We start from the raw sequence: 27,413 nt of genomic DNA, 5'->3' as shown, positions 1-27,413 counted from the left end.
GGTTAAAAAATTAACTTCCTATTAACTCATCCAATAATTAACAATTTGGCTTTGATTTCACCTTACTATAACGGTCAATTCGAAATTCGATTTTATTAGCAAATCAATTTTTTTTATTTAATAAAATGGTTGACGACAAAAATTAAGAGAAACAGAAGAGAAAACGCTAGGTGAAAAAGTTGATTTTCCAATTTTTTTTTTCTTTTCGAATTTACTTGAATTAGTGCTAATAATGAGGAAAAGATTTTAATAATGCGTTCAAGGTCTGCCAACACCACACCATAACACCAACTTTATACAAGCATTAAGTAGCAAGCAAATTAACCACAACATTTATTGCAATGACAAGTTCACAAACAAAGCTAACAGAAGCAAACACAAAAGGAATGGACATGACTTTATTGACACAAATACCTACCCTTAATACTCAAGTTTCACTACACATTTCTAGGACTTAATAAAGGGGGCACTTGAGACGATAAGTAGGTACCGCAACAAGTTGAACTGCTCTTGGAGCTGTGAGCCCAAAAGTATCATTCATATCAAGATCCTCGGGCTTCATTCCATTGGGCAACTCCCAATTGAAGCAATGAAGCAAATGAGCCACAGTTAACTCCACGGTATAAAGCCCAAGTTGCATCCCTGGGCATGACCTTCGACCCGACCCAAATGGAATGAACTCGAAATCGCTTCCTTTGAAATCGGGTGCCGCTTCTCGCAAGAATCTTGAAGGATTGAATGTCTCTGGCTCATCCCACGCGCTGCTGTCGCGTCCTATAGACCACGCGTTGATCCAGACACGTGTCCCCTTTGGGATTGCGTAACCCTCAATTACGCTGTCCTCTGCGCTCTCGTGAAGAGCCATTGGAATTGGAGGGTGGAGACGCAAGGCTTCTTTGACCACGCACTTGAGGAAAGTCAACTTTTCGAGATCCGATTCATTGAACCTTCGGTCCAAGCCCACCACATCAACAAGCTCTTGTTGGACCTTGTGAAGGTCCATTGGGCTTCTCAAAAGCTCTGCCATAATCCATTCAATCACTGATGCTACTGTCTCAGTTCCTCCAAACATGACATCCTAATGACCAAAGCACAAACTTTTAATTCTGTTAATAAATTTAATGCATAGAAATCTAAAAAATTTATATATGCTTTAAATTTTCTATCTAAAAACTTTAATTGTAGCATTTTTAAAAAGTATTCTTAGGAGATTTATTAATCTTATTAAAATAGATTTAACTAACATTTATTTTTACAAAACATATTAAGATTATTATTAACAAAAATTTTTTATTTTTTATTTTCTTAAATGCATGATAAATATATTAAAAGAAAAAAAATTTATGTATTTTTTATAAATTAATTTTAACTAATAACTTTAACATATACTCTTAAACTGCATATTAGTTAAATTCTATTAATAAAGATATTTAACACTACTACAGTCAATTTGCACCAATACATTTTTTGAAAATTTATGAATTTACGAAAAAAAAAAGTACTTCTAATGAGATAATATATTTATCCAAAAAGATTACATGATTTAATGTAAAATTATTTTTTTGAATATTAAAAATGGGAATTTCAAAATATTCATTGTTTTAATTAGTTATTCATTCTTTATTCGGTGGTTAATTTTGTTATAGTACAAAATAAAGGATTTAGTTTTTAACCTCCTCACATCAAATTTCAAAAGTCCTTAGTATCTATCATATATCGCTTATAATTATATACTAAATATGAAAATTCACATGAATTTGTTTTAATGTAAAGTTGTTAGTTAAAAACTGTTAAATAATTTAACATATTTAATTAAATTAATATTTAACTATTTTTAACTTTCAACTTCACATAAAAAAATAATTGTATATGATTTATATGAGTGTTCATTTCTATTAAATTAAGTGTAATGTTACATGTACATTAAAATTAGCCACTAAAGTTAGCCATCAGTATAAAAATACATGTTAAAATACAAATATAAATTAAAAATAAATTAAACCATACATGTATTTATATACAAATACATTAGTGGCTGATTTTTGTGTACAAATAGTATTTTTGTCAAATTAAAGTAGGCAAAGAATCTTTTATCAAGGTGATAACAATTTGTAGACAAAGAAAGTAATTTATATCATTATTACTGAACCATTTTAAGCAAAAACAATTTAGTAAACATTATTACTATATTTCTCACACTAATAATACATCATTATTGAATTATTTGGTCGATCAGAATTCAATGAATTTGTAACAAAAATCTCAACAGTATATCTGCCTAAATGGAAATTATTTACTTTTTGAAAAGTGTTGGCTATTTAAGAATCAATAATAAACGAGAAACAGCAAGGAATATACTATAATTTCATCAAAGCAATATCTGATGGAGACAAAAGTAGTGATATCTGCCAAATTAATTGCTCAAGAGAAAGTCAACTTAAAATGATAAAATCAAAAGGAAATAATAATAATTATATTAATTATGTATTTAATTACCATGATAAGAGCTTTGATATTGTCTCTAGTAAGCTTAAGGATTGATGGTGAATTGTTTGGCTTCACAGCATCATCACCAACACTACCTTCATTAAGAAAATCCATAAGCTCATCAACCATATCCTTATCTGCATCATTATCATTCCCCATGTTGATGTTCCTCTTTTTGATATGATCATCAATGATCTCATCAATAAACACATCAAGTGCTTTTCGTGCATTGACCATTCTCTTGTGAAAATCTTGTGCATGCAACCAACCCAACCACGGAATGAAATCTGCAATGTTAAAAGCTCCAAAAAGCTTTGAAAACTCTTGTAAGATTCCCATGAATTCCTCTTCCCCCTTATTTAAACTCGCACCAAACGCGGCCTTATAGGTGACCCTCCTCGTTAGAGCAAAAATCAATTCACCCAAATTCATGGCTGAACCAACGTTCGCTGATATGCTTCGAACCGTTTCTTCAACTTCTTCACGAACCGAGGCCCATGACTCGGCCCGCTTGCGACTAAAAAGCTTCATTACACAGATCTTACGCATCTGCCGCCAAAACGGGCCGTAGTTTGCGAAAGCCATGTCGGCCCGGTCGTATGTCAAGTAAGAAATTGCAACATTTGCGGGCCGGTTTGAGAAAGCGCTATCTTGGGCCTGGAGAACCTCACGGGCCATCTGTGGTGTTGATATTGCCACTATATGGAGGGAGCCCATTTGGAGATGAACAAGCCCACCGTATTGTTTGGCGAGCTTATCCAGGCCCCGATGGGTAAGTTGGTCCATCATCAACATGTTTCCTATGATGGGTAGCCCTTTTGGGCCTGGTGGGTATGGCAGCTTTCGGCGAAGTCGAAAGATGAAGAAGACAGTGAAAGCCAAGACACAGAAGAAAATAAAAATGTTGGTTGAAGATTGAAAAGTAGAGTGTAGAAAAAACTCCATGATGTTTTGTTATGTTTTGGATGGATGGAAACGGGTCAAGGGAAGCATTTATATAGAGCGAATAAATGCATTAATATCAGAGAGAGAGAGAGTAAAATGATGATGGAGTTTTTATTTTATAATATGAAACTAAGGTGTAAAATTAAGGATTTATTTGATTATCTAGAAGAGATTTTTTTTTAACATATATGTCATTTTCTTTTTATGTAAATCACTGAGGCCTGATGAATTTTAAGATAAAGTTTGATCAGATTTACTTACATATATATATCTTTTCCTTTTTTAACGGAACTCCTAATATTTTTTAATAACATCTTTGGATCAATCAATATTATTTTATCTAAACTTGTAATTTTAAAATACATATTAGATTTGTGGATGGTAATTTTCTGCGTGATTAAACTCCTTTGAATATAATTCGTTTGACTGAGGTTAATTTCGTTTCTTTTTCAATGGTTAAATTATTCACCTCAATAAATTATTGAAAACACAAGGTGTGGATAAAGATTTTTTTAACGCTGAGATCAATACAGGTGAATATCTTATTTTATTATGGGTATTGATCCGTCTATTATAACTCGGCTGTAATTAAATTATATCTTGATAAAAAAATAGAAGGATTTTTTAAAAATATAAGACTTGTTTGGAAGAAATTATCAACAAGTCTTCAATTAGGCTCCATTTAGTTTGTTTAGTTAGTGTATGTATTGAGACATAGAGATTAAAAAATATATACTTGAGATATAAATATAAAATATTTGTATTTATATATAGTATTTGAAAATAATAGACATGACACTAGTGTATGTTCGATTTTTAGACTCCTTTCCTATGTGAAGAAAAAGTCCAAATGCTAGTATCCAAACCCATGAATAGTTGAAGTGGCTGAGGTGAGTTAGGGTTGAAAGAGAGAGGCCATTTTGAAAGGAGAACACCAAACACTAGAGAGAAAAGAAGAGAGAAAGTTATTTTCGCACATACACAAAACTGTCTCTGTAAATTAGTCACTGCAGATTCGTTAACCGTTGGATCGAGCTCAAATTTGGACAGTGTGTTCTACACATCTGGTTCTTTGATTTTACTATTCGGATCTTTGATTCGATGTCTGTAGCTGGAGATATTAGCTACGCACAGTAGCTCTATTTTTGTGTTATTTTCATCTTCTTGTTCTTGTTTTGAAAGCTTTGAAGCTTGGGTTGTTTGGCTTGTTGTATGCACGTTTTGTGCAGTAATTTGTGACTCTCTTGTACCCTATTTTTCATCATAGTGAAGCTATATCCTGGTCTTGGTGACTCGTGGTTTTTACTTCTCTCATTGAGGAGGTTTTCCACGTTAAAAATCTTGGTGTGCTAGCTTGTCTCTAATTTCTGGTTTATGTGATTTTTTCGCTGCTATTGGATATTATTGTGCTGGTGTTAATACTTGTTGTGAGTGGATATTGTTACTCCCCTAATTCTTGCAAGTAGGAAATTGTGTGTTTTATTCCTATCAATTGGCATCAGAGCTCAGTTTTGGGTATTTGGTTATAACTTGCTTGAAAGATGGAGGCAAATAATTCTACTAGAATGATAAGTTTGAATGGCACTAATTACCATCTATGAAAGGACAAAATGAAAGATTTGTTGTTTGTCAAAAATCTACATTTACCTATATTCTCTACACCAAAACCAGAATCTAAAACAGATGAAGAATGGGATTTTGAACACCAACAAGGTTGTGGTTTTATTAGGCAATGGGTGGATGATAATGTTTACAATCACATTGCTAACTAGACTCATGATAGGGCTTTGTGGAATCAAATTGAATCCTTGTATGCTTCCAAGTATGGCAATAATAAATTGTACTTGTTGAATATATTGATGAATTTGAGATACAAGGAGGAGTCACAAGTATTAGCTCACTTGAATGAATTTCAAGGGGTTCTGGATCAGTTGTCAAGCATGGGAATCAAATTTGAAGATGAGGTTCAAGGATTGTGGTTGCTAAATACTCTACCAGATTCTTAGAAGACATTTCGTATCTCTCTTACTAATTATGCTCCAAATGGTAAAGTGAGCATGCAACTTGTTAAAGGTGGCATTTTAAATGAAGAGATGAGAAGGAAGACACAGAATTCTTTGTCACACTCTGAAATGTTAGTCACTGAAACCAGGGGGAGAAATCATAATAGAGTTCAAAAGGGTAGAGGTAAAAGCAGGAGCAAATCCAAGGGAAGATACAAGAATGTTGAGTGTCACTACTGTCACAAAATGGGTCACATTAAAAAAATATTGCTATATTTGGAAAAAGGAAAACAAAGGTAAGCAAGAAAAAAAGGATGATAGTGGTAATGATCGTGTATCATCTATTTCAGATGATCTTCTTACTGTTGATATTGCTGATTATGAGTACAAGATCAATCTTGTTTCTGATGATGAGTTCAGTTGGGTAATTGATAGTGGCGCCTCAATACATGTTACACCGAAGAAGGAGTTCTTCACCTCTTATACTCCAGGTAATTTTGGAGTGCTTAAGATGGGTAATGATGGCTTGGCCAAGGTTGTTGGTGTAGGAGATGTTTGTCTTGAGACCAATATGGGAATGAAGCTGCTACTTAAAGATGTTAGACACATTTCAGGTGTTCGCTTGAATTTGGTTTCAGTTAAAAGGCTTGATAATGAAGGCTCTGTAATCACTTTCGACTTTGGACAATGGAAGCTTACTAAAGGCAACTTAGTGGTGGCTCGAGAAAAAGGTACTTCAAGTTTGTATGTGATGCATGCCATGATTGCAAAAGATAATGTGAATGCGGTTGAAAATAAAGAAGTTTGTAGCTTGTGGCACAGACGACTTGGTCATATTAGTGAAAAAGAACTTAATTATTTGGCTCGAAAGGATGCTCTTTCAGGTTTGAAGAATGCAGAGTTGGAGAAATATTCTCATTGCATGGATAGCAAACAAAGAAGATTATCATTCAAGAAGCATCAACCTTCAAGAAAATCAGACTTATTGGAATTGGTGCACTCCGATATTTGTGGTCCTTTGAAGGTACGGTCTTTTAGCGGAACTATTTACTTTATTACTTTTATTGATGATCATTCAAGAAAGCTTTGGACTTATGCTTTGAAAACAAAGAACCAAGCTTTGAAAAAGTTCAAACAATTCCAAGCTTTGGTTGAGAGACAACCAGGTAAAAATCTTAAATGTATTCGCACTGATAATGGTGGTGAGTATTGTAGACTATTTGATGTGTATTGCAAGCAGCAAGGTATTAGGCATGAAAAGACACCACCTAAAACACCTCAGTTAAATGGTTTGGCAGAAAGGATGAATAGAACACTGATTGAAAGAGTTAGGTGTATGCTTACTGAAGCTAAGCTACCTAAAGTCTTTTGGGGTGAAGCGCCACTTACAGCGGCTCATGTGATTAATCTGAGTCCTACAATTGCTTTAGATAATGATGTTCCGGCTCATGTTTGGTCGGGAAAATATGTCTCGTATGGTCACTTGAGAGTCTTTGGATGCAAAGTATTTGTTCATGTTCCAAAGGATGAGAGGTCCAAGTTGGATATGAAGACAAGGCAGTGCATTTTTATTGGATATGGTCAAGATGAGTTTAGTTATAGGCTTTATGATCCAGTTGAAAAGAATCTTGTAAGAAGCTGTGATGTAGAGTTTGTTGACGACCAGACCGTTGAAGACATTGATAAGGCAGAGAAGAGTCAATCACAAGAGAGCAGTGACTTGACTGATGTAGATCCAGTTCAGCCGCCTCCTTTGTCAGAACTAGCAGAGAATCAAGATCAGGAGCATATGCAGCAAAATGAGTCTTTGGTTCCTGATGACCAGGAGATGGGAGATCTGATTGATGCTCCAATTGATGATGATGCTGATAATCAACCTGAGCTACCTGAAGATCCACCAGGTTTCCATCTACTAGAGAGTGACGACCTTCAACGAGGTATCCTTCTAATGAGTATGTGACATTTACTGATGGATATGTGACCTTGACTGATGGGGGAGAACCTGAATGCTATGCGGAAGCTATGGAAGGCGACGACAAAAAGAAATGGTTTGATGCAATGCAAGATGAAATAAAATCCTTGCATGATAATCAAACATTTGAACTTGTGAAGTTGCCAAAAGGGAAGAAAGCTTTGCAGAACAGGTGGGTTTATAGGTTGAAGCATGAAGAAAATTCTCAGTGTCCAAGGTACAAGGCTAGATTGGTGGTCAAGGGCTACAGGCAGAAAAAGGGAGTTGACTATAATAAAATCTTTTCACCGGTTGTGAGAAGATCTTCTATTAGGACTATTTTGAGTTTGGCTGCAAGTCTTGATTTAGAGATAGAGCAGATGGATGTGAAAACTGCTTTCCTTCATGGTGATCTTAAGGATGAAATTTACATAGAAACAACCTGAAAGTTTCATGGTAAAGGGCAAAGAGGATCATGTTTGCAAACTGAAGAAGAGCTTGTATGGCTTGAAGCAAGCTCCAAGACAATGGTACAAGAAGTTCGAGTCTGTTATGGTAGAACAAGGCTACAAGAAGACTACTTCTAATAATTGTGTATTTGTTAAACAGTTTGCTAGTAATGATTTTATTATCCTTTTGATATATGTTGATGACATGCTTATTGTTGGTCAGAATGCTTCTAATATTGATATGTTGAAGAAGCAACTTGCAATGTCATTTGCAATGAAGGACCTTGGGCCGGCAAAGGAGATTCTTGGTATAAGAATTGAGCGTGATGGAAAGGAGAAGAAACTTTGGTTGTCACAAGAGAAATACATAGAGACAATGTTGCACAGGTTTCAAATGGAGAAAGCAAAGGCCGTCAGTACTCCTCTTGCCACACTCTTCAAATTGAGCTGCAAGCAAAGTCCATCAAGTGATGAAGAGAAGAAAGACATGGAAAAAGTTCCATATGCATTAGCCGTGGGTAGTTTAATGTATGCTATAATGTGCACAAGACTAGATATAGCTCATGCTGTTGGTTGTGTTAGCCGTTTTGTTTCAAACCCAGGAAGAGAGCATTGGAATGCTGTAAAATGGATAATGAGATATCTTCATGGTACTTCTAACATGAAATTGTGTTATGGAAGTGATAAACCTATTCTAGTTGGTTACACTGACTTAGACATGACAGGAGATATTGACTCTAGAAGGTCCATTTCAGGCTTCTTGATCAACTTTGCGGGTGGAGCTGTGTCTTGGCAATCTAGATTGCAAAAATGTGTTGCTTTGTCTACTATCGAGGTCGAGTTTATTGCCATCACCGAAGCGTGCAAGGAGATGCTTTGGATGAAGAAATTCTTGAAAGAACTCGGGTTTACTCAAGAGAGGTATGTATTATTTTGTGATAGTCAAAGTGCTATACATCTTGGTAAAAATTATACTTTTCATTCTCGATCCAACACATATTGATGTGAGGTATCATTGGATACGTGATGTTTTGGATGCTGAGTTGTTGAAACTTGAAAAGGTTCATACTGATGAGAATGGTTCTGATATGATGACCAAGGCATTACCAAGATGGAAGTTTGAAGTTTGTTGCTTAATCGCCGGATTAGCGGTTACCTCCACATAGTTGTGAGGAGGAGATTTGTTGGGTTTTTGGGGCTCCCTTCCTTTGTGGAGAAAAAGCCCAAATGCTAGTATCAAAGCCCATGAATAGTTGAAGTGGCTAAGGTGAGTTAGGGTTGAAAGAGAGAGGTCATTTTGAAAGGAGAACACCAAACACTAGAGAGAAAATAAGAGAGAAAGTTATTTTCGCATACACAAATCTGTCTCTGTAAATTGGTCACTGCAGATTCGTTAACTGTTGGATCGAGCTCAAATTTGGACAGTGTGTTCTACACATCTGGTTCTTTGATTTCACCGTTCGAATCTTCGAATCGATGTCTGTAGCTGGAGATATTGGCCACGCACAGTAGCTCTATTTTTGTAGTATTTTCATCTTCTTGTTCTTGTTTTGAAAGCTTTGAAGCTTGGGTTGTTTGGCTTGTTGTATGCACGTTTTGTGCAGTAATTTGTGATCTCTCTTGTACCCTATTTTTCATCATAGTGAAGCTATATCCTGGTATTGGTGACTCGTGGTTTTTACTTCTCTCATTGAGGAGGTTTTTCACGTTAAAAATCTTGGTGTGTTAGCTTGTCTCTAATTTCTGATTTATGTGATTTTTTCGCTGCTATTGGGTATTATTGTACTAGTGTTAATACTTGGTGGGAGTGGATATTGTTGCTCCTCTAATTCTTGCAAGTAGGAAATTGTATGTTTTATTCCTATCAATGCAATGTCTAATATTATGTTTAGTTGCAAAACACAAGAACGCTACATAACTAAAAATGATTATTATATTCTCATAAATTAAATTAAGGTTTGTAAAAAAAAGGAGATATTTAAAATTTTAAAAAATCAATAAGAATAAAATAATCCAAAAAAAATTTAGATCAGTGTCCATGGCTTCAATTCTCTGCCTCATCAATTTAGTGAGACACAAAATATATATATATTGTATATGTTTATGGGTATGCGTATCTCTCTCATTTAGGGGTGGCAACACTACTCGAATCCGCGAGTACCCACCCCACCCTTACCCGCTCAGGGCTACCCCACCCCCGCATCGGGGCGGGTTCTTGGGCGGGGTCGGGTTTAGGTTAAACCCGCCCCGGTATATATATATATATATATATATATATATATATATATATATATATATATATAAAATAATTAGTAAAATGATTAATAATATTATATCATATATAAATTTTTACTTTAATTTATATTATGTTTGTAAATAGTGGTTATATAATTTTTAAAATTTTATTTTATTTGTTGGATTTAATAATTATAGGGGCGGGTACCCGCAGGGGCGGGTTAGGATTTAACATTTTATTACCCGCGGGTTTTATGCCGGTTTTTTTGTCAAGCGGAACTGGATCGGGTAGAACAAAAACCCGCCCCGTTGCCACCCATACTCTCATTTTTGTGTTTCACAAATCAAATAAAAGATACGTTCCACCGTATTCATGTATTGACCAGACACACACACTAAACAAACGCTTTTTTAATTACACGGAGTGGACTAAAAAAATCTTTTTCATTGTTGATTGTTGATAGTAATAACGGATATATAATTAATATTTTTTTATGTTTATTTATTATTTATTATTTTTATTTTTTTTGTCATTCCACTTTATTATATTGAGCTTCTTTTTTCTTAAAAAAAAAACCACCTCATCATGGTTATTTGTGACTAACCAAATAACTAACCAATTATCAGAGTCATTTATGATTAAATCATTAAGAAATAAAAAACCCTAGCAGAGAAAGAGTACGTACTCCGTACTCAGAGAGAATGAGAGAAGGAGAGAGCGGGAGAGAACGTTTGAGGGTGAAACACGGTGAAGAAGATGGCCATACCATCGAAAGAGATAAGGGGGAGAGTGTGGGAGGGTTTGCATCAGGTGTGAAGGAGGGATCAAGTAAGGGCGACCTTAGTTCCAGGGTGACTTCCAAGATTTCGTTCCGTGACAAGGTTATTGGTTCTACGGTAGCCACAGGGATAAATCGGGCTGAAGCTCTAGATGAGGATTCCATGGCAGTGGTCACTGGAAAACAAGGAGATCCTATGCCTCCAAGAGTTTGCTTCTCCGAAGAGGCTAGGAACATCCTTTCTGAACCATACAAGGAAGCAATTGTGATTAAGGTTCTTGGAAAAAACCTTAGTTACACGGCCATGTTTCACAAATTGAAAGGGGTATGGAGGATCACCGGTGGATATGAAATCTTGGATGTGGGTTTTGGGTACTTCCTCGTTAAATTTGATCGCATGGACGATCGAGAGAAGGTTTTACTAGGGGGGCCATGGATGATCTTCGGTCACTATATTGCGGTCAAGCCATGGACACCGGATTTTAAACCTTGTGAGGACACTTTCGAGGAGACTATGGTTTGGATTCGAATCTCTGGTTTGAGCATATGGTACTATCAGGATAAAGCCATGATGAGAATCGCTTCTGCTGTGGGAAGACCAGTCAAGGTGGATCTGGCTACTAAGTTGGCGGAAAGGGGAAAATTTGCTCGGGCTTGCGTGCAAATTAATCTTGGTTTGCCGGTGGTCCGGAGTGTGATTGTCGATGAGTTTGAATATAAGGTGGAGTATGAATGCTTACACCTTATTTGTGACAAGTGCAATTGTTTCGGGCATCCAGCAACTGACTGCAGAATGACCCCAATAGATTCGGAAAGGGTGGATCGAAAGGAAACATCAGTGACCGAGACGGCGGCCCGGGTGGTGCAGCCACAGGAAGCTTCAAAAGAGAAAATTTTTGAATTTGGATGCAATCCCAAAGAGTCAGTGATAGTTGCAGAAATTGGGGAGAAATTAGATGATACGTTGCATGGGAAGGAAGTGGGGTCCCAACATTTGGAAAATGAGGCTGGCAGGACCAAAGTCAGCAGTAAAAGGAAAGGAAAATTGAGTCAATCAAACAAAGCCCAACAAACATCTAAAGATAAAATGCCGGTGCGCTCAAATCAGAAATTGGACCAGAACTGTGACTTTGGGCTACGTATGAGAGGAGCCGAATCAGGGGTGAAGACCGGGTCGGTTAGTGGATCTAAGGCACGCATGGCATCTTCCAAACAGCAAGGGGTGAAGGGCAAATCTGTCTCCGTTGTGGTGCCGACTTTCACTGCCATTATCAAAAACGGACATAAGAGGTTGCGCCCTTCTTCTTTGCAGAATTCGCCGTCGACTCCGGACTGCCTTGGCGACACCAGCAAGTAGCAAATCGGCAAATTGAAAGGGTTGTCAGTGGAGGGACACAGACAGACCGGGCAACAACCGGACAAGGACAAGCAAGGCTCAGGGGGATATGATGGTGGATCTTCATCATCTCGTTAGGGACTTCAGCTGAGGTTGGTCCTTTTTACAATACAAATTGTTTTATGGATTATTTAGATTTAAGCTTTCTATTTTGGAATATTAGAGGTGCCTCTAATAAATTGGCCCGGGTTCATAGTAAGGAGTTAGCGAATAAATTTCATCCTACTTTTTTCATTCTGTTTGAAACCCAAATTGCTTTCGAGAGGATGAAATCTTTTTGGAATAATCTAGGTTACCAGGGTGTTGGTATTGTTGAGGCTAATGGTCATAGTGGGGGTATCTGGGTTCTATGTTCTAATTCAAATATTTCTGTGAGAGTATTGGATGTAGTTGATCAATGTATCAGTTTTGAAATCACTATGGGCAATACATCTAGTTACTGCAGTGCGGTGTATGCTAATCCGCATATACATCGGCGTAAAGAACTGTGGGGTGACTTGACAAGGATTGCTAATATGATCCACGGACCTTGGATTGTGTTAGGGGACTTTAATGATGTTTTGTTGCAGAGTGAAGTTAGAGGGGGGCAATTTAGACTTGCCAGAGCAGAACAATTTGCAGAAACATTGGAGGATTGTGGGCTGTTTGATATGGGGGCTATTGGGAGAAGATTCACTTGGTACAGGAAGGTGAAAGGTGGGGTGCAGGTGGCCAAGAAGCTTGATAGAGCAGTCATCAACCAGGACTGGCGACTAATGTTTCCAGAGGCTTATACTGAGGTGCTGGCGCGCCTTCACTCTGATCATTGCCCATTATTCACTAGGTGCAAGATGGCAAAGAGGGCTACCAAGGGCCATCGTCCGTTCAGATTCCAGGCTGCGTGGATGACTCATCCTCTTTTTAGGAATGTTGTTGATACAGCTTGGAATAGAGGAGCTCCGGATGTAGTTAAATGTTTGTTGGAGGTTCAAAAAGATGCAACTAGCTTCAATAAAAAGGTTTTTGGCAATATTTTTGTTAAGAAAAGGGAGTTGGAGAGGCTTTTGAATGACGTTCAGATTACTATAATCTGGAAAGTCGGGAGGATCAACAGCTTAGGATCAAAGAGCAAGTTTTGCATCAGGAACTGAATGCTGTCCTTCTTCAAGAAGAGTTGTTGTGGTATCAAAAATCTAGAGAACAATGGGTGAGATGTGGAGACAGAAATACAAAATTTTTTCATCTACAGATAGTTATCAGGAGAAAGAGGAACAAAATTCATGGGTTATTTTTGGAGGATGGGTCTTGGACCACGGAGACTACGACTCTAGAAATGGCGGCAAATTCTTTCTTTCAAAAGCTCTTTTCTACAAGGGAGGATATTGACCTGGACGCCATGGGGCCTTTTTCTTGCCCGTCTCTTAGTACTGAGACTTGTCAAAAGTTAGTGGAACCGGTGACGTCTGAAGAGGTTAAAAGAGCTGTGATGACCATGAGTTCATTTAAAGCCCCAGGGCCAGATGGATTTCAAGCAATTTTCTACAAAGAGTTCTGGGACTCTCTTAGCAAGGATGTGTGTAGACTGGTCAAGCGAGCCTTTGAGGGTGAGCCATTGAATGCGGCTATTTTCGATACTCTCATTGTTCTAATTCCTAAAGTGGAAGTTCCCTCTTCCTTATGGGAGTTTCGGCCTATTAGCTTATGTAATGTAATTTATAAAATTGTCACAAAGGTTCTAGTTAACAGGTTCAGACCTTTCCTGTCGGAGATCATTGGTCCTTTGCAAGGAGGGTTCATTCCAGGAAGAGGAACCACAGAGAATATTATCATTGCTCAAGAGATTATGCACTTCATGAGGAACACCAAGTCTCGAAAAGGGACCATGGCATTCAAGATTGATTTGGAAAAAGCTTATGATAGGGTAGACTGGCGTTTTCTGGAAGCTACTTTGGTCCGGTTTGGGTTTCCAAAGGCTACCATTAATCTTATATTGAATTGTGTGACTTCCTCTTCGTTGGCAGTTTTGTGGAATGGGAACAGGCTCCAAAATTTCAATCCGAAGAGAGGGTTGAGGCAAGGAGATCCTATGTCTCCTTATCTATTTGTACTCTGTATGGAAATGCTTGTCTGCTTTATCTCTCATAGAGTTTCCCAAGGTTTGTGGAACCCAGTTGCGGTTTCTAGGAATGGACCACGACTCTCTCATTTGATATTTGCAGATGATATTTTACTTTTCTGTAAGGCATCAAAAGCTCAAGTAATAGAGGTCATGCATTGTTTGGACTTGTTTTCTAGAGCGTCAGGTTTAAAGGTAAATCTTCATAAGTCAAAGGCCCAGTGTTCCAAGAGGGTGTCGGAGAGGAGAAAAGAGGTTCTCTCAGGGGTCTCTAACATCCGGTTCTGCAATGATTTGGGTAAATACCTGGGAATTAACATCGGTCATGCCAGAGCTTCCAGGAAGACGGCTCAGGAGATTATTGAAAAAATTTCGAGAAAGCTCTCCAGTTGAAAAGGACACCTACTGAATAAGGCAGGGAGGCTTTGTCTTGTTAAATCGGTTATGGCCTCTATCCCAGTTTATGAAATGCAAATTTCTCTTCTCCCGAAGTATGCATGTAATAAAATTGATTCCTTGATGAGACAATTCTTGTGGAAAGGCCAAGAGACTGGAAAAGGGCTGCCTCTGGTCAGGTGGGAGGTCGCCATAACTCCTAAAAAGGCAGGAGGATTGGGTATTAGGGATACTTCTTGTGCTAACATGGCGCTTCTGGGAAAGTTGGTATGTGATTGTCTAAATAATAGTGAGAAGTTATGGGTGCAGGTTCTGAAGCATAAATATCTCAGGAATCAATCTGGTATGAACGGAAACAGTAGAAATTCTTCATCGGCTACCTGGAAGAACATTGTTAGTGCCTATGAGCATCTCAAGGAAGGGCTTCATTGGAATATTGGAGATGTCCACAAATCAGTTTGGTATGATGAGTGGACTCCTTTTGGTAAGCTTTGCAACCTTGTTCCTTATGTACATATTTCTGAATCAGATTTCATGGTGGCTGACTTGTGGAAAGGGGTGTCTTGGGAGGTTGATAGTCTTACCACGCCTATTCCGCATGAGATTAAGCAGTTTATTTGTGGTCTGAGATATCCTAGTTTGACTGAGTTGGAGCCACAGTGGGAGTGGTGGCCTGCAGCAACAAAAAAGTATAGTGCAAGGGAGGGTTACAGATGGTTATTAAAGAAAACATTAAATTGGAATGCCAACAGTAATTGGAACTGGTTGTGGAACACAAACATTCCAGAGAAGTTCAAATTTACTATGTGGCTTAGCTTACATGATGCTCTACCAACTGAGGCCTTTCGATTCAAGCGGCATTTAGCTTCTTCAGATATGTGTAAGAGATGTAACAAGGCGCAGGAGACTATGAAGCATTGCCTTAGAGACTGTGAACGATCAAAGGCAATCTGGTATATGTTGGATCCTAGTATCCTGGACTCGACGGCTGGTACTGCTCTTGAAGAGTGGTTTCGGAAGGCCTTGGCTAACAATGAGGCGTCCTTTGGTGCAGGGCTTTGGTGGGTATGGAGACATAGGTGCAATGACATATTCAACACTGACAACCCTTGGACAGACCATAAGGTTGTTGCCTTGGCCAGAATTACCTCCAAGGACTTACAGGTTTACAGGAATCGAAGCAATGCCTTTAGATCTCTCCAAAATTGCCTGTGTTGGGAACCACCGGTAGGCAATAGTTTTAAAGTTAATTGTGATGCAAGCTTGTATATGGATTCAAATTTAGCGGGATTTGGGTGTATTATTAGAGATTCTAAGGGAGATTGGATCTCGGGCTGCTCTGGAAGCATTCCCCTTTGGTCTATAATCAGATGTGAATTATTTGCTGCTTGGAGGGGGCTGGTTTTAGCTTGGAATTGCGGTTTGAGGAATATTATATGTGAAACAGATTGCCTTGACATTCTGCCCATCATGCATGAGCTTACAAGTGGGTATCCATCTGAAGTAACAGATTTGGTTCACAAGATTCAGGAGCTTTTATCTCGTCCTTGGCTTGTTCACGTTGAATGGGTGTCCCGAAAAGCAAATAGAGCTGCGGATTGGATGGCTAAATATGGTGCCAAGAGTAACTCTAATCATGTTATTTGGTCTGAGCCTAGTGTTGATCTCCAACGAATCATCCGCTCGGATTTAGAATAGTTTTTGCTTTGTTTCTTTCCTTGTTTAGTCACCAAAAAAATAACTAACCAATTTAAACACGACCTTATAAGAGTTTCGGATTACAAAAAAATATATTGAAAGATATTATCGCGACTTATTAAAAACATATTTGTATTAACTTAAATGTTAAAATATCTTTTGTAGGTATTCACATGATGTATCCTATATTGTCAAAATATACTTCATATATCAAAAAGAAGACACATATTCAATCTTTTCTGAATGAACTATAAATTAGAACATTAAATAATAAAAAAATACATATCTAAAAACATAATATCTTTTGAATTTTGAAGTTCGAGTTATAAGTGTGAGAAGAGCAAATAATCCTTTTGTTATAAATGACCTGTTACTATGTGAATATAAATTATCATTATGAAAATTTCAATTTTATTGATAATCGAGTCATAAATCATAATGTAATAATGCCTGAATACAAAGTACAACTGTTAGCAGAACCGGACCGGATGAACTGGATTCTATGTCGGTCCGGTCCGATGATTGGACCGTACAAGATGAACCAGAACAGTTTAAAATTTTTTCAAAATGAAACAGTTGGGGTTCGGTAAATAATTTACTTTTATTTAATTTATTTTAATTTTAATTATAAACTCACTCATTTTTAAATTAATTATATTTTTATTTAACAGTAATTATAAACTCACTTATTATTTTTTTCATAATTATATAATATCTATTAATATTATTTTTCAATAAATACTTGTAGTATATAATAGTATAATAGATATAAACTAATTAATAAATTATTAAAATTTGAAAATAATACTTATTTTAATATAAAAATAAAATAAAAATATTTATGATAGAGAAGGCAAATAAAATACTTATTGTTTCTGTTCCATATTGTTTAGAATAGCTAGATGTTTTTAAAATATTAGTAAAAATATGTATTTTAAATTTTTAATTCTAATTTTTGTACTATATTTTGTTTTTTATTTACATAGGATCGGATTAACCGGTTCAACCAGTGACCCACCGGTTAAACTATTAACCCAGTGATCCAATAGTTTGACCGGTTCAATTACCGGTTCGATTCTGACAACTATGAGAATCAAACTCTGTTATTATTTGACAGAACACATATTTATAGTCAAACATAAAATTAAAGAGCCATAAATAGAAATTTTATACTTGTATTGAATAATACAAAAAGGAAAATAAAAAAATATAATTTCCTTATTCTCATAATAAATTTTCTTTCTAGTTTTATTTTTTAGTCAAATTAAATTTATTTTTGGTTTTTACATACTCGTTAAATAATTCATAGTTTTTATATCTTTCTGACGTTTATTAAGTTATAAAGATTATAATTATAAAAAGAGAAAATATATTTTAATCAATAAAAGAATATTTTTCTATTTTTGGTCATGTATACCTATCTTTTATTTAGGGGTGGCAACTAAATTTACTGGCCGACTCGCATAACTCGGCAAAAAAGTGAGTTGGGCTGAAAAATTGGGACCACCAAATAACAAAAGTCTGCCTAACTCGTACTGTTTAAACTGCGGGTTTTGGAGCGGACTTTCTCGTCGGGCTTAGTATTTTTTTGGGAAGGGGATATTTTTATAATTTTTTTTACCAAAACCAACTTCTCCCAGCCCAACTTACAAGAGAATGAAGATGAAAATTGAGTATTTTTTATTATGTTTATTTTACTTTGGAGACAATATTTATAATTATATTTTGGATTATATTTATTTTTTTTTAGAGACAATATTTATAATTATGTTTTGGATAAAAACTTAGTTTATAATTATGTTTATTAAATATTTATAATTATAAAGACTTTAATGTTTGTGAATGTAAAAATTATAACTTTTTTATGCCTTTAGCAATTATAAATTTATTAAAATAATTGTGAAATTATATATATTATTTAATAGTTAATAATAAAAAAAAGAGAAAAAAATTTGGCAGATTTAGCCCGTCTACCCGTAGTTAAACGAGCTAGAGTGAAATTTTAGGACTGCTTCACTAGACGGGGCGGCTTCTCTACTTATCCATTGAAGCCTTTTTTTGTTTTTTGGCTTGCCATTGAAGTCTTTTATTTTTGGGCTTGCCATTGAAGCCTTTAAGATGCAACATTGAGTCCAAATACGATTGTTTAAGATATTATTGCCTTTATTGGTCCATTCATCTCGGTCTCCGTTTGATTTTTTTTATATTTTTAGTAAATAAATGAGGCTAAAATAAAAACCAAACGAAAAAAAAAAAAATCGGAAACAACAAATAAGGTAGACCTCAAAAAGGAAATAAGCTAGTCATGCATGAAGGGAATATTGGAATAAAAGGTTTAATTACTCTTCGAATCGGTTCGGTATTTATAATTTTACTAAATTTTTAATTAAATTTTTATATATTTTTTTAATTGAATTTTTATATTATATCAAATTTTGTAATTAAATTCTAACCGTAATAAAAATATTAGAATTAATAGAATATTCTATTAAACTATACAGTATACAGAATATTCAGTCAAATATTAGATATATTTATTTTGTTTAATCTAATATTCTGTTAATTCTAATATTTTTATCGTGAAAAAAATTTAATTACAAAATCTGATATGATATAAAAGCTCAATATATATATATATATATAAAGACTTAATTAAAATTTAATAAATTTATAAAAATTGGAATGTAAAAGAATCCAGCACCAAAGCCACGAGCATGACCCAATGTCATGAACTCAGCAAACTGATTAGCTAGCTTTCCAGATAAATGAGTGAGATCCACTTATGAATGATATAACATCTCCTTAATCCGATAGTAAGAAGGAAAAAAGAACATGGATGGGGGCAAATGTCCTATCTCTTCAACCATGCAATGCATGCCACTTTGTCTGTAAGAATGAGATTCCAACTAAACATTTCTAAAACCCTTTTTCCACGCATATTGGTGGCCATACAAAATAATAATGTTATATGTATTATTTTTTTTTATATTTTTATAATTGATATTAAAATGATTAATAAAAAATAAAAAAATTAACTTTTATACCATAAAAAATATTTTAAAATATATTAAAAAATGATGCAAAGATATATTTCTCTGTACAAAATTCCTAAGTTCATTTTAGATGTGCACTCACATATACAACATTAAGTATTATTTCAACTTATTATTGGTCTCAATCAAGTCTTAAATTCGAGTGAACCTATCCTAAGACAAAAAAATTTCACCACTAAATCAAAGTCTTGTGTATGTGAAATATTAAACTCTCTAAATTTAATTTTATTTTTGCTCTATTAATTTGGGGTGAGCTACTTCTTCTAGCTGAGAGAAAATTACTAATTGATCCAACATATATTGATAAAGTAAATATAAGAATGGGTTTATATATGATAATAATAAAAAAAAAAAACTCAAAATAATGGTATGATGTTGGTGCATATCCTCCCCACCAAGAAGACGTACATGTCATTAATCTCATGCAAATCAAAGAGCATTTAATTGCAGATAAAGCGTATACTGAAATTAAAATTACAAAGTGAATTGACAAGAAAAATTAACGTCCTAATTCCTGCGGATACAGGACATCAAATTTAACCTTCTCTCTCTCTCCCCCCTTTTTTCTGGGCACATAGATTCAACTTTTTTAAAAAGCAACCTTTTAGATCTATGGTATTGGAAGAAAGATATAAACGATAGAAAAGAAGATTATACTTTTAATTATTTGTTAAAAAGAATTTTACTTTTTAGGAATCGATGACGAGGCAATGCTTTACGCATAGCACGATGGATTTTGTTAATGATATTTTGACAATGTCAAAAGTTATTTATACATTATAAAAGTACTAAATATAATTTTTACTCTTTCTTAAAAATTTCATTCAATACAATTTCTCTTATTTCATGACTCGTGATACATGTACCACTTTTTTTAGAGCACAAATCGCAACTTAAGTAATTTCATAAAAATATGCATTGGCTAATTTATATATAGTATGATTGAAGTTAAAATAATAGTAAAATGATAATGACCTTTTCATAAAAATAATAAAAAAAAAAAAAGAAATAGTCTCCTTATGGCCCTCATCCATCCCTATCCACGTTGTACATTGAATGGATACTGCTTCCATGCGTCGTCATTGTCCCGCCATAAACCATAAGCACTCACATGCACGCACATTGCATATCGATATGGACAAATACTCCCTCTTCATCCTCCAAATATTTCATAAACTTCTCCTAGATATTATCCGAGATCAAAAGTACTATTTTTATATTAAAATTAGTCATTAAAATTAATTATTAATAAATATATGTATAATTTATTTTATTTTTAATGTATTTATATTCTAATACAATAATGTGTATTTTATTTTTTATTAATGGATAATTTTAATATACACGTAATATAATTGATCTTAAATAACCCATATTTTTAAATTTTGTGCTTCAAAATAATTGGACAAAAATCAACTCATCAAAATAGCATTCATTAATTAAACTTTATGTTAAAATAATTTTTCGTCTTTAAGATTTTAGGTTAAAATCAAAATCGTCCCCAACCTTTTTATTTATTTATTAAAATCATCTTTAACGTTACAAAACATTAAAAAATCATCATTTTCTATCTCAATTTTAATTTTTTGACCAAAGTACCCTTAACAATTAATAAAAATAATAAAAACAAAAAACAAAAACAAAAAACCCCTCTTCCCCCCCCCCCAATGTCTCTTTTCTCCCCATCCCATTCCTTATGCTATTTTCCAACTCCCCCTTCCTCCCTCTCTTCCACTCAAAAACCCCAATTATTCTTCTCTCCTTCAGCAACAGTAACAACCAAATTCAACAACAACAATTCTTCTTCTCTTCTTCAGCAGCAACAACAACAAATTCAGCAAATTCAACAATAACAAATTCATCAGCAATAATAACTACAAAATAAATCACTAAAAATTTTAAATTTGACAACAGTTCAACAACCATCAATCGCATTTCAAATTCAAAATCAGCAATCACTGAAATTAAAAAGAATTAAAAAAAATGATGTTTATGTTCTTCAAAAAAAAAGAAAAGGAAGAACGAAAAAAGGAAGAACGAAGATGAACCCAAAACCCCCTAAAATAGCCAAACACCACCACTTGAACAAGCGCCAAAGGTAAGAATTTTCACCCACTCGTACACTTCCTCCACGTTCTGTGTGCCGTTTCGAAAGGGGTTTACGGTTGAAGTAGGAGGAACGATTGGGGGGTTCGGAGCATCCAATGAACTGAAACGGGTTGGAGAATTGGTCCTTACTGCAGGTCCTTCACCACTTGCTTCAATTCCACCAACACCTCTTTCTTCTTCTTCGCCTTCACCTCATTCAGCATATCCGCGAACTTCTCTGTTTTCTGCTCTGATCGGTTTTTCCTGTCAAAGTTGCGGCGGAGTTGGAACCTGCGACAAAGCTGGAATCTATGTTGTCGTCGTGGCATGGAAGGTAATCGTAGCATGAGGTGCCATAGCTAAGGGAAGAATTTGTGACTTCTGAAGGAAGTGAGAGAGTATGGCGTGAAAAAGGAGATGGTATCTGATGACTAGTGGAAGTGTGGAGCCAGCTTTTGAAGCTTTTTATTTAATTTTTGTTTAAAGGTAAAGTCGTCTAAAAAATGTTGTTCCTTAATAAAAAGATGATTTTATAATGTTTTGTAACGTTGAGGATGATTTTAATATAAAAAAAAATATTAGAGACGATTTTGATTTTAACCCAAAATCTTTGGAACGAAAAAAGTATTTAATCCTTAAACTTTCATAAATGAAAATTTCAATAGAAGATATAACTTTTTTGGGGGGTATATTTGAATGAAGACAAAATACCAGGGAAAATTTTAAAGATTTTTCAAAAATTTTAATGCTGCCAATGCATAATTTTTTTACTCCTTAAAAAATATTTCTCTTTTTTGATAAAAGTGTTTTTAGTTTGGTTTTTAATTTTGTATCAAACTAACTGTTGTCTTTTATTTCAATAATTTGTTAATTAACTTATATCTATTATACTCTTCAGATATTGAAAAGTAAATTCTAGTGAAAATCATAATTATAAAGAGAAAAATATATTGCAATTAACAAAGAGTACTTTTATCTTTCTCTTTTAAAGTTATAATATTCAATAAAATTTAATAATTATCTTAATAATTGTGCATATATAATTATAAAGAGACAATTAATTTGAGAAAGATTAAATACTTAGGGATAAGTATTGTTTTGGTCCCCAACGTTGAGGGTCCGAATCAAAATCGTCCCCATCGTAATTTTCGATTTAGAATCATCCTTAACGTTTTCTTTTCGTATTAAAATCGTCCTTTTAATTTTTTTTGGACAAAAATACCCTCACCACTACCAACACAATTACCCCCTCCACCACCACCACCAACACCAATAGCACCACCACCACCACCACCACCACTACCACCACAACCTCAACCACAACAACAACCACAACCACAACCACCACCACCAAACAGAAACAGAAACAACAAACAGAAACAGAAAGAACACCAAACAGAAGTAAGAAAGAAGAGGCGGCGAAGCAGAGGCGACAAATAGAGACGGCGAGGCAGAGGCGGCGAGGCAGAGGCAGAGGCGACGAGGCGGCGAAGCAGAGGCGACGAGCAGAGACAGCGAGGCAGAGGCGGCGATCTCCAACGGCGACGGGACCACCACGGCGACGGCGGCTCCAAGCTTCGGCGCCGCCGTCCCCCTCCCCCTTTCCCCTTCCTCCTCCTCCTCCCCACCCCACCCCGCGTCCTTTCCCCCTTCCCCCTTCACCGCCGCCGTCCCCCTCCCCTTTTTCCCCTTCCCCATCCCCCTCTGATCTCCCCTTCCCCCCACCCCCACCCCACGTCCTTTCCCCTTCCCCCCACCCCGAACCCGCGTCCCCTTCATTTTCTTCTTCTTCTTCTCCAGCTTCTTCCACTTCCCCTCCTCTCTCTCTTTGACGCCGGCGCTGTCCCCCCTCCCCCCCTTCCCCTTCCCCCCTTCCCCCTTTTCCTCCCCTCCCCCTTCGAATACCCTCCCCCCACCCCACGCGTTTTTTTTTTGTTTTTTTTTCTATTTTATAATTTTTTTATAGGAGTAGTTTAGGAATAAATTAAAAAAATTTATTAGAAAAGACGATTTTAAATTTAAATACGACTTTAAGGATGATTTTAAATCAAAATATACACCAAGGACGGTTTCGATTCCGACCCTTAACGTGAGGGACCAAAACAATACTTATCCCAAATACTTATTATCGAAAGTAAAATGATTCTTCTCAATTTCTTTTAATTGATTTTGTAAAGTGTAATATTACATATAAGATTTTTGTCACATACTCTTCTGATTCTACATAAATTTTGTGTATCATAAAATTATACTCTACACGATCAATAATTGAAAAAAAAAATTCATTTTTTAATGATCAAATCTAACAACTAACCAACAAAAAAATTTGTTCAATTGCACGACCTACCATTATTCCAGTTGGAAGAGTATAGTTGCTTTTCCAACCTATATAAGCATGACTGACTCACAACTAGTCAATCCACTAACAATAGTCTATATATATGGGTCACTTCTCAATGGGGAATTTTTTTTTAAATTTCAGCAGACCATCTCAAATCATTAATCTTATATTATATAGGACGGACCATAACACAAAATTGATGGTTGAAATGCAGTGTTTATATATAAAAATAATAACAAACTTATAAAAATGAATTTAAATATAGAGACTATAACTCTCACCAACAATTTGTTTATAAATACTTATAATGAAAGATGTAATATAAAATAAGCAAAAAAAAAAAAAAAATTGACTAGATTTCTAATTTTCTATAATGCTCCTTAGATTTAGGGCTTTTACTAATTATTAGTACTTTAAGAATTAAGTTGAGCTCTAAACACTATAATAGTCTCTTATTATTTCTGAGGCTAATTCAACAAATACAATAATGAGGTGACACTCCATTACTACACTGGATTAGGATGTCTTTATTCAATCTCTCTTTTTTTTTTTTAATTGTGTATATTTCTTCTAATAAAAATAAAATCTTATTTTAATACCTAATATTTGAATAAAATCCTAATTTCATTAATGTCGTATAAAATGTATTATTTTTGTCTCAAAATTTTTGTTTTGTCATAACTTTTTTTTTTAAATATCCTTTCATTTATATATTTTTGTTAGATAATTACAATAATTATACTGTGGTGTCCGTAATAATGACGGTAGTATTTTGATAATAAAAATGATAAAAGAATAAATAAGAAGTTAATAATAAAAAATAATTTTCATAAACAGAATTAAAACTTAATTCAAATATTTATGAACTAAAAAATATTTTACCATTATTCTAAATTTTAAGAGCAAAACAATGAGTTAACGCATCATTATCTTTGTTCAAAAGAAAAGAAACAGAAAGGCAAAGATAATAATAATCCACCTCATCCCACTTGGCCACTCCATTTGGCACTAGCACAGTTTCAGTGGTCTCAAATCAATGCCACCCAACTTTAAATGCTTCAATCACACACTACCCCACCTTCCTTTCTTCCTTCCTTTCTATCTCTTTCTACCCGACACACACACAATAACACGTAGAATCTAACACACCCACCGCTGAACTAGGTTGAATTATTCAACCAAAAGCAAAGCAGCCATAATATACTTGAGTTTGAAAGAGAGGCAAATAAAATATCTTAAATAGATGGCCAAGATGGCCTCATATTTTAAATTTTCGAACTTAAAAGTTAAAACTGAGGACTACTATTGTACTAATGATTTAATTAGATTAATTAAAAACAATTAATCAACTGGCGCTAAGGAAATGGGATACAAAACAATCAATGCCTTCCTAATGTCCGTTACCTGCCTAGACAGCTGACTAGCACTAAAATTAAAATCCACTATATGTTACAAAAACCCGAACCGGGTTCACACACCGGTTCATTGACGTATACCTATTCTTCTAGTCTATGCCTTTTTTCCTACTCTGAAAATTCAGCAGCTCGGAAGCATGAAGGCCCGGTCTGGACTGGGCTCCGGCCCAGACATCTCCTTCCTACGCCTCATCTCTAACACCTTACGGTGGCTATTTGAGTGAATATCACCTGAGAACGTCGGGCTGCATGCGGGCCTGTACTCCGGGAAAAGCCGGCCCGACTTGTACCGGACTCCGCAAGCGTTGCAGAGTGTTTTGGGGCCCATAGGGCCTGTTCTCCACTGCGGCGTTTTCTGAACTTGGCAATGACTGCACCGTCGCTGAAACTGGAGCCCACAGGCTTGCTCCTCGGGCTTTCTCTTCTGCTTCTTCGCCGGCGGCTCCCCATGCAAAACGAGAGGCGCCGCCGTCGAGGAAAGCACAGAGGAGGAGCACGAGGACGGCGAAGAGGGAGGCGAGAACAAGTTGCCAAAGGACCACAATAAGCGGCCGTTGGGCTTCCTTGTCCTCGTGGTCCTGGGCTTGACAGGGACTCCATGGGGAAGAGAAGTTACAGCTGAGCCCGGTTTAGGTTCAGGTTGAGCCCGGGCCCTTGTTTGCTCAGAACGTACAGGGTACAAGAGAGAGAGCTCCGGTATTGAATCATCCACAAAGTGAGAAACCCATTCCAGGTCCGCCAAATCATCGTCCTGTAAACAACAAACATGCGAGTTATGAATTAATTGAATTATTTAAATTTAATTATAACATGAAATAATTAAAAAAAATAAGCTAAGAAAAGAGGAGAAAAAAATTATTGTACACGGACTCACCGGAACGGACAATTCGCCGGCGAAAATGGAGTCGGAGTCTACGGCGGCGTTGGAGGAATTGGAGTTGGTGTCGTTTTCTGTACGGTCCTGTGAGGAACTTCCCGAGGTGCTGTCTTTTTCTTCGTCTTCTTCGTCTTCTTCTTCTTCGGAGACATCGATTCCTTTTCCTACAGAACCATGTTGGAATTCGGAGAAGTCAAGGAGGTCGTCGACGGAGAAATCTTCGCCAACGGCGCCGCCGTTGTTGACGGCGTTGAAGCACAAAAACTCGTCGCCGAGTGCAAGTGGTGGCTGGAAAATAAGCTCTCCCCTTAAGCTTGGTTTCAACGCTTTGGCCACCACAACTTCCATTATTACTACACACACAATAAGAAGAAAAACATCAAAACTTATTGCTAAATTTATGTTTTCTCCTTATGCAAGACACACGAAGGTTACACGCTATTTAAAATTTTTAATTAATAAATTATTTTTACCTGATAAATAAAAATAAAAAAGCGGTGGAAGACAAAGAGGGGAAACCGCACAAGAGTTTCGTTTAGTTTGGAAGCAGTGAATTGAATGAATGGCTTGTTCGTGGGCGAAACAGGCGCTGAGGTATTGGTTTATCTTTATCTTCACTCTTTCTTCTACCAATTTCACAATTTAAATATGTCACTACAATTTTCTTTTCCTTTTTATTTCTTCTTTTTCTACTATGGCCTATGCACTCATGCTCATGCACCAAGTGCGTGACATTTGGTAGTACGAGCACTATGGTGGGGTCTTCACTATTATTGGAGTCTTTTATTTTTAATTTTGAATTTTAAAAAATCTTTTGGCATCGGAAGATACTCTATACTTTTATTTATAGATGTGTGATGATGGCTTTGTAAATTCAAAAACTTTGCGATGATTCTTATCTATTGACCAAACCCGAAGGAGAAAAGTCAGAAAGCAGGTCCGGTCCACTTCAACATTCCAACCAGTTACAAACAAAAACGTTAAAATCACATGCCGGTTTTGACTGTTATAAATCTTATCACCGGTGAGTTTTCCGTTGCAGGAGACGGACGGCTGAGATTGATTTACTGTGATGTGAGTTGCTTAATGCTTATTGATTAAGTCACACTATTATTATTATTACATGGCGCTAGCAGTTTTTCAAAAATTAGGATGACATAACGAACAACCCAAGAAAGAAACCGCCCTTGTTACGTTCGTGTAAG

The 27,413-nt window shown here is 35.8% G+C and overlaps 3 protein-coding genes across 3 annotated transcripts; 1 reads left to right on the top strand and 2 right to left on the bottom strand.

The window, feature by feature from the left end:
- Nucleotides 1–262: 262 nt before the first annotated feature.
- Nucleotides 263–3,502, bottom strand: LOC107634074 (cytochrome P450 84A1-like). Its single transcript, XM_016337655.3, has 2 exons — nt 2,497–3,502; nt 263–1,078 (listed from the first exon to the last, which is right to left on the bottom strand). Exons 1-2 carry the CDS (start codon nt 3,430–3,432, stop codon nt 455–457), a joined length of 1,560 nt encoding a protein of 519 aa, XP_016193141.1. The 5' UTR covers nt 3,433–3,502; the 3' UTR covers nt 263–454.
- A 9,009-nt stretch (nt 3,503–12,511) lies between these two features.
- On the top strand, nt 12,512–13,375 carry LOC148569736 (uncharacterized). The gene has a single exon (XM_088506612.1). It carries the CDS (start codon nt 12,512–12,514, stop codon nt 13,373–13,375), a length of 864 nt encoding a protein of 287 aa, XP_088362738.1.
- An 11,846-nt stretch (nt 13,376–25,221) lies between these two features.
- LOC107628843 (GATA transcription factor 5) lies at nt 25,222–27,084 on the bottom strand. Its single transcript, XM_016331452.3, has 3 exons — nt 26,682–27,084; nt 26,206–26,561; nt 25,222–26,082 (listed from the first exon to the last, which is right to left on the bottom strand). Exons 2-3 carry the CDS (start codon nt 26,554–26,556, stop codon nt 25,453–25,455), a joined length of 981 nt encoding a protein of 326 aa, XP_016186938.1. The 5' UTR covers nt 26,557–26,561; nt 26,682–27,084; the 3' UTR covers nt 25,222–25,452.
- Between the last annotated feature and the right edge of the window lie 329 nt (nt 27,085–27,413).

This window comes from Arachis ipaensis, chromosome B3 (assembly GCF_059453495.1).
Source record: "Arachis ipaensis isolate K30076 ecotype BB chromosome B3, ASM5945349v1, whole genome shotgun sequence".
Taxonomy (NCBI): domain Eukaryota; kingdom Viridiplantae; phylum Streptophyta; class Magnoliopsida; order Fabales; family Fabaceae; genus Arachis; species Arachis ipaensis.
This window is presented reverse-complemented; position numbering and strand designations above follow the sequence as displayed.

What these genes read in the sequence shown, in the direction of transcription:
- LOC107628843 (XM_016331452.3), bottom strand. Translation starts at nt 26,556, where the DNA reads ATGGAAGTTGTGGTGGCCAAAGCGTTGAAACCAAGCTTAAGGGGAGAG. An exon ending in CCGGCGAATTGTCCGTTCCG is followed by an intron (nt 26,083 to 26,205) that starts GTGAGTCCGTGT and finishes TGTTGTTTACAG; the next exon opens with GACGATGATTTGGCGGACCT.
- LOC107634074 (XM_016337655.3), bottom strand. Translation starts at nt 3,432, where the DNA reads ATGGAGTTTTTTCTACACTCTACTTTTCAATCTTCAACCAACATTTTT. An exon ending in ATATCAAAGCTCTTATCATG is followed by an intron (nt 1,079 to 2,496) that starts GTAATTAAATAC and finishes TTTGGTCATTAG; the next exon opens with GATGTCATGTTTGGAGGAAC.
- LOC148569736 (XM_088506612.1), top strand. Translation starts at nt 12,512, where the DNA reads ATGAAATCTTTTTGGAATAATCTAGGTTACCAGGGTGTTGGTATTGTT.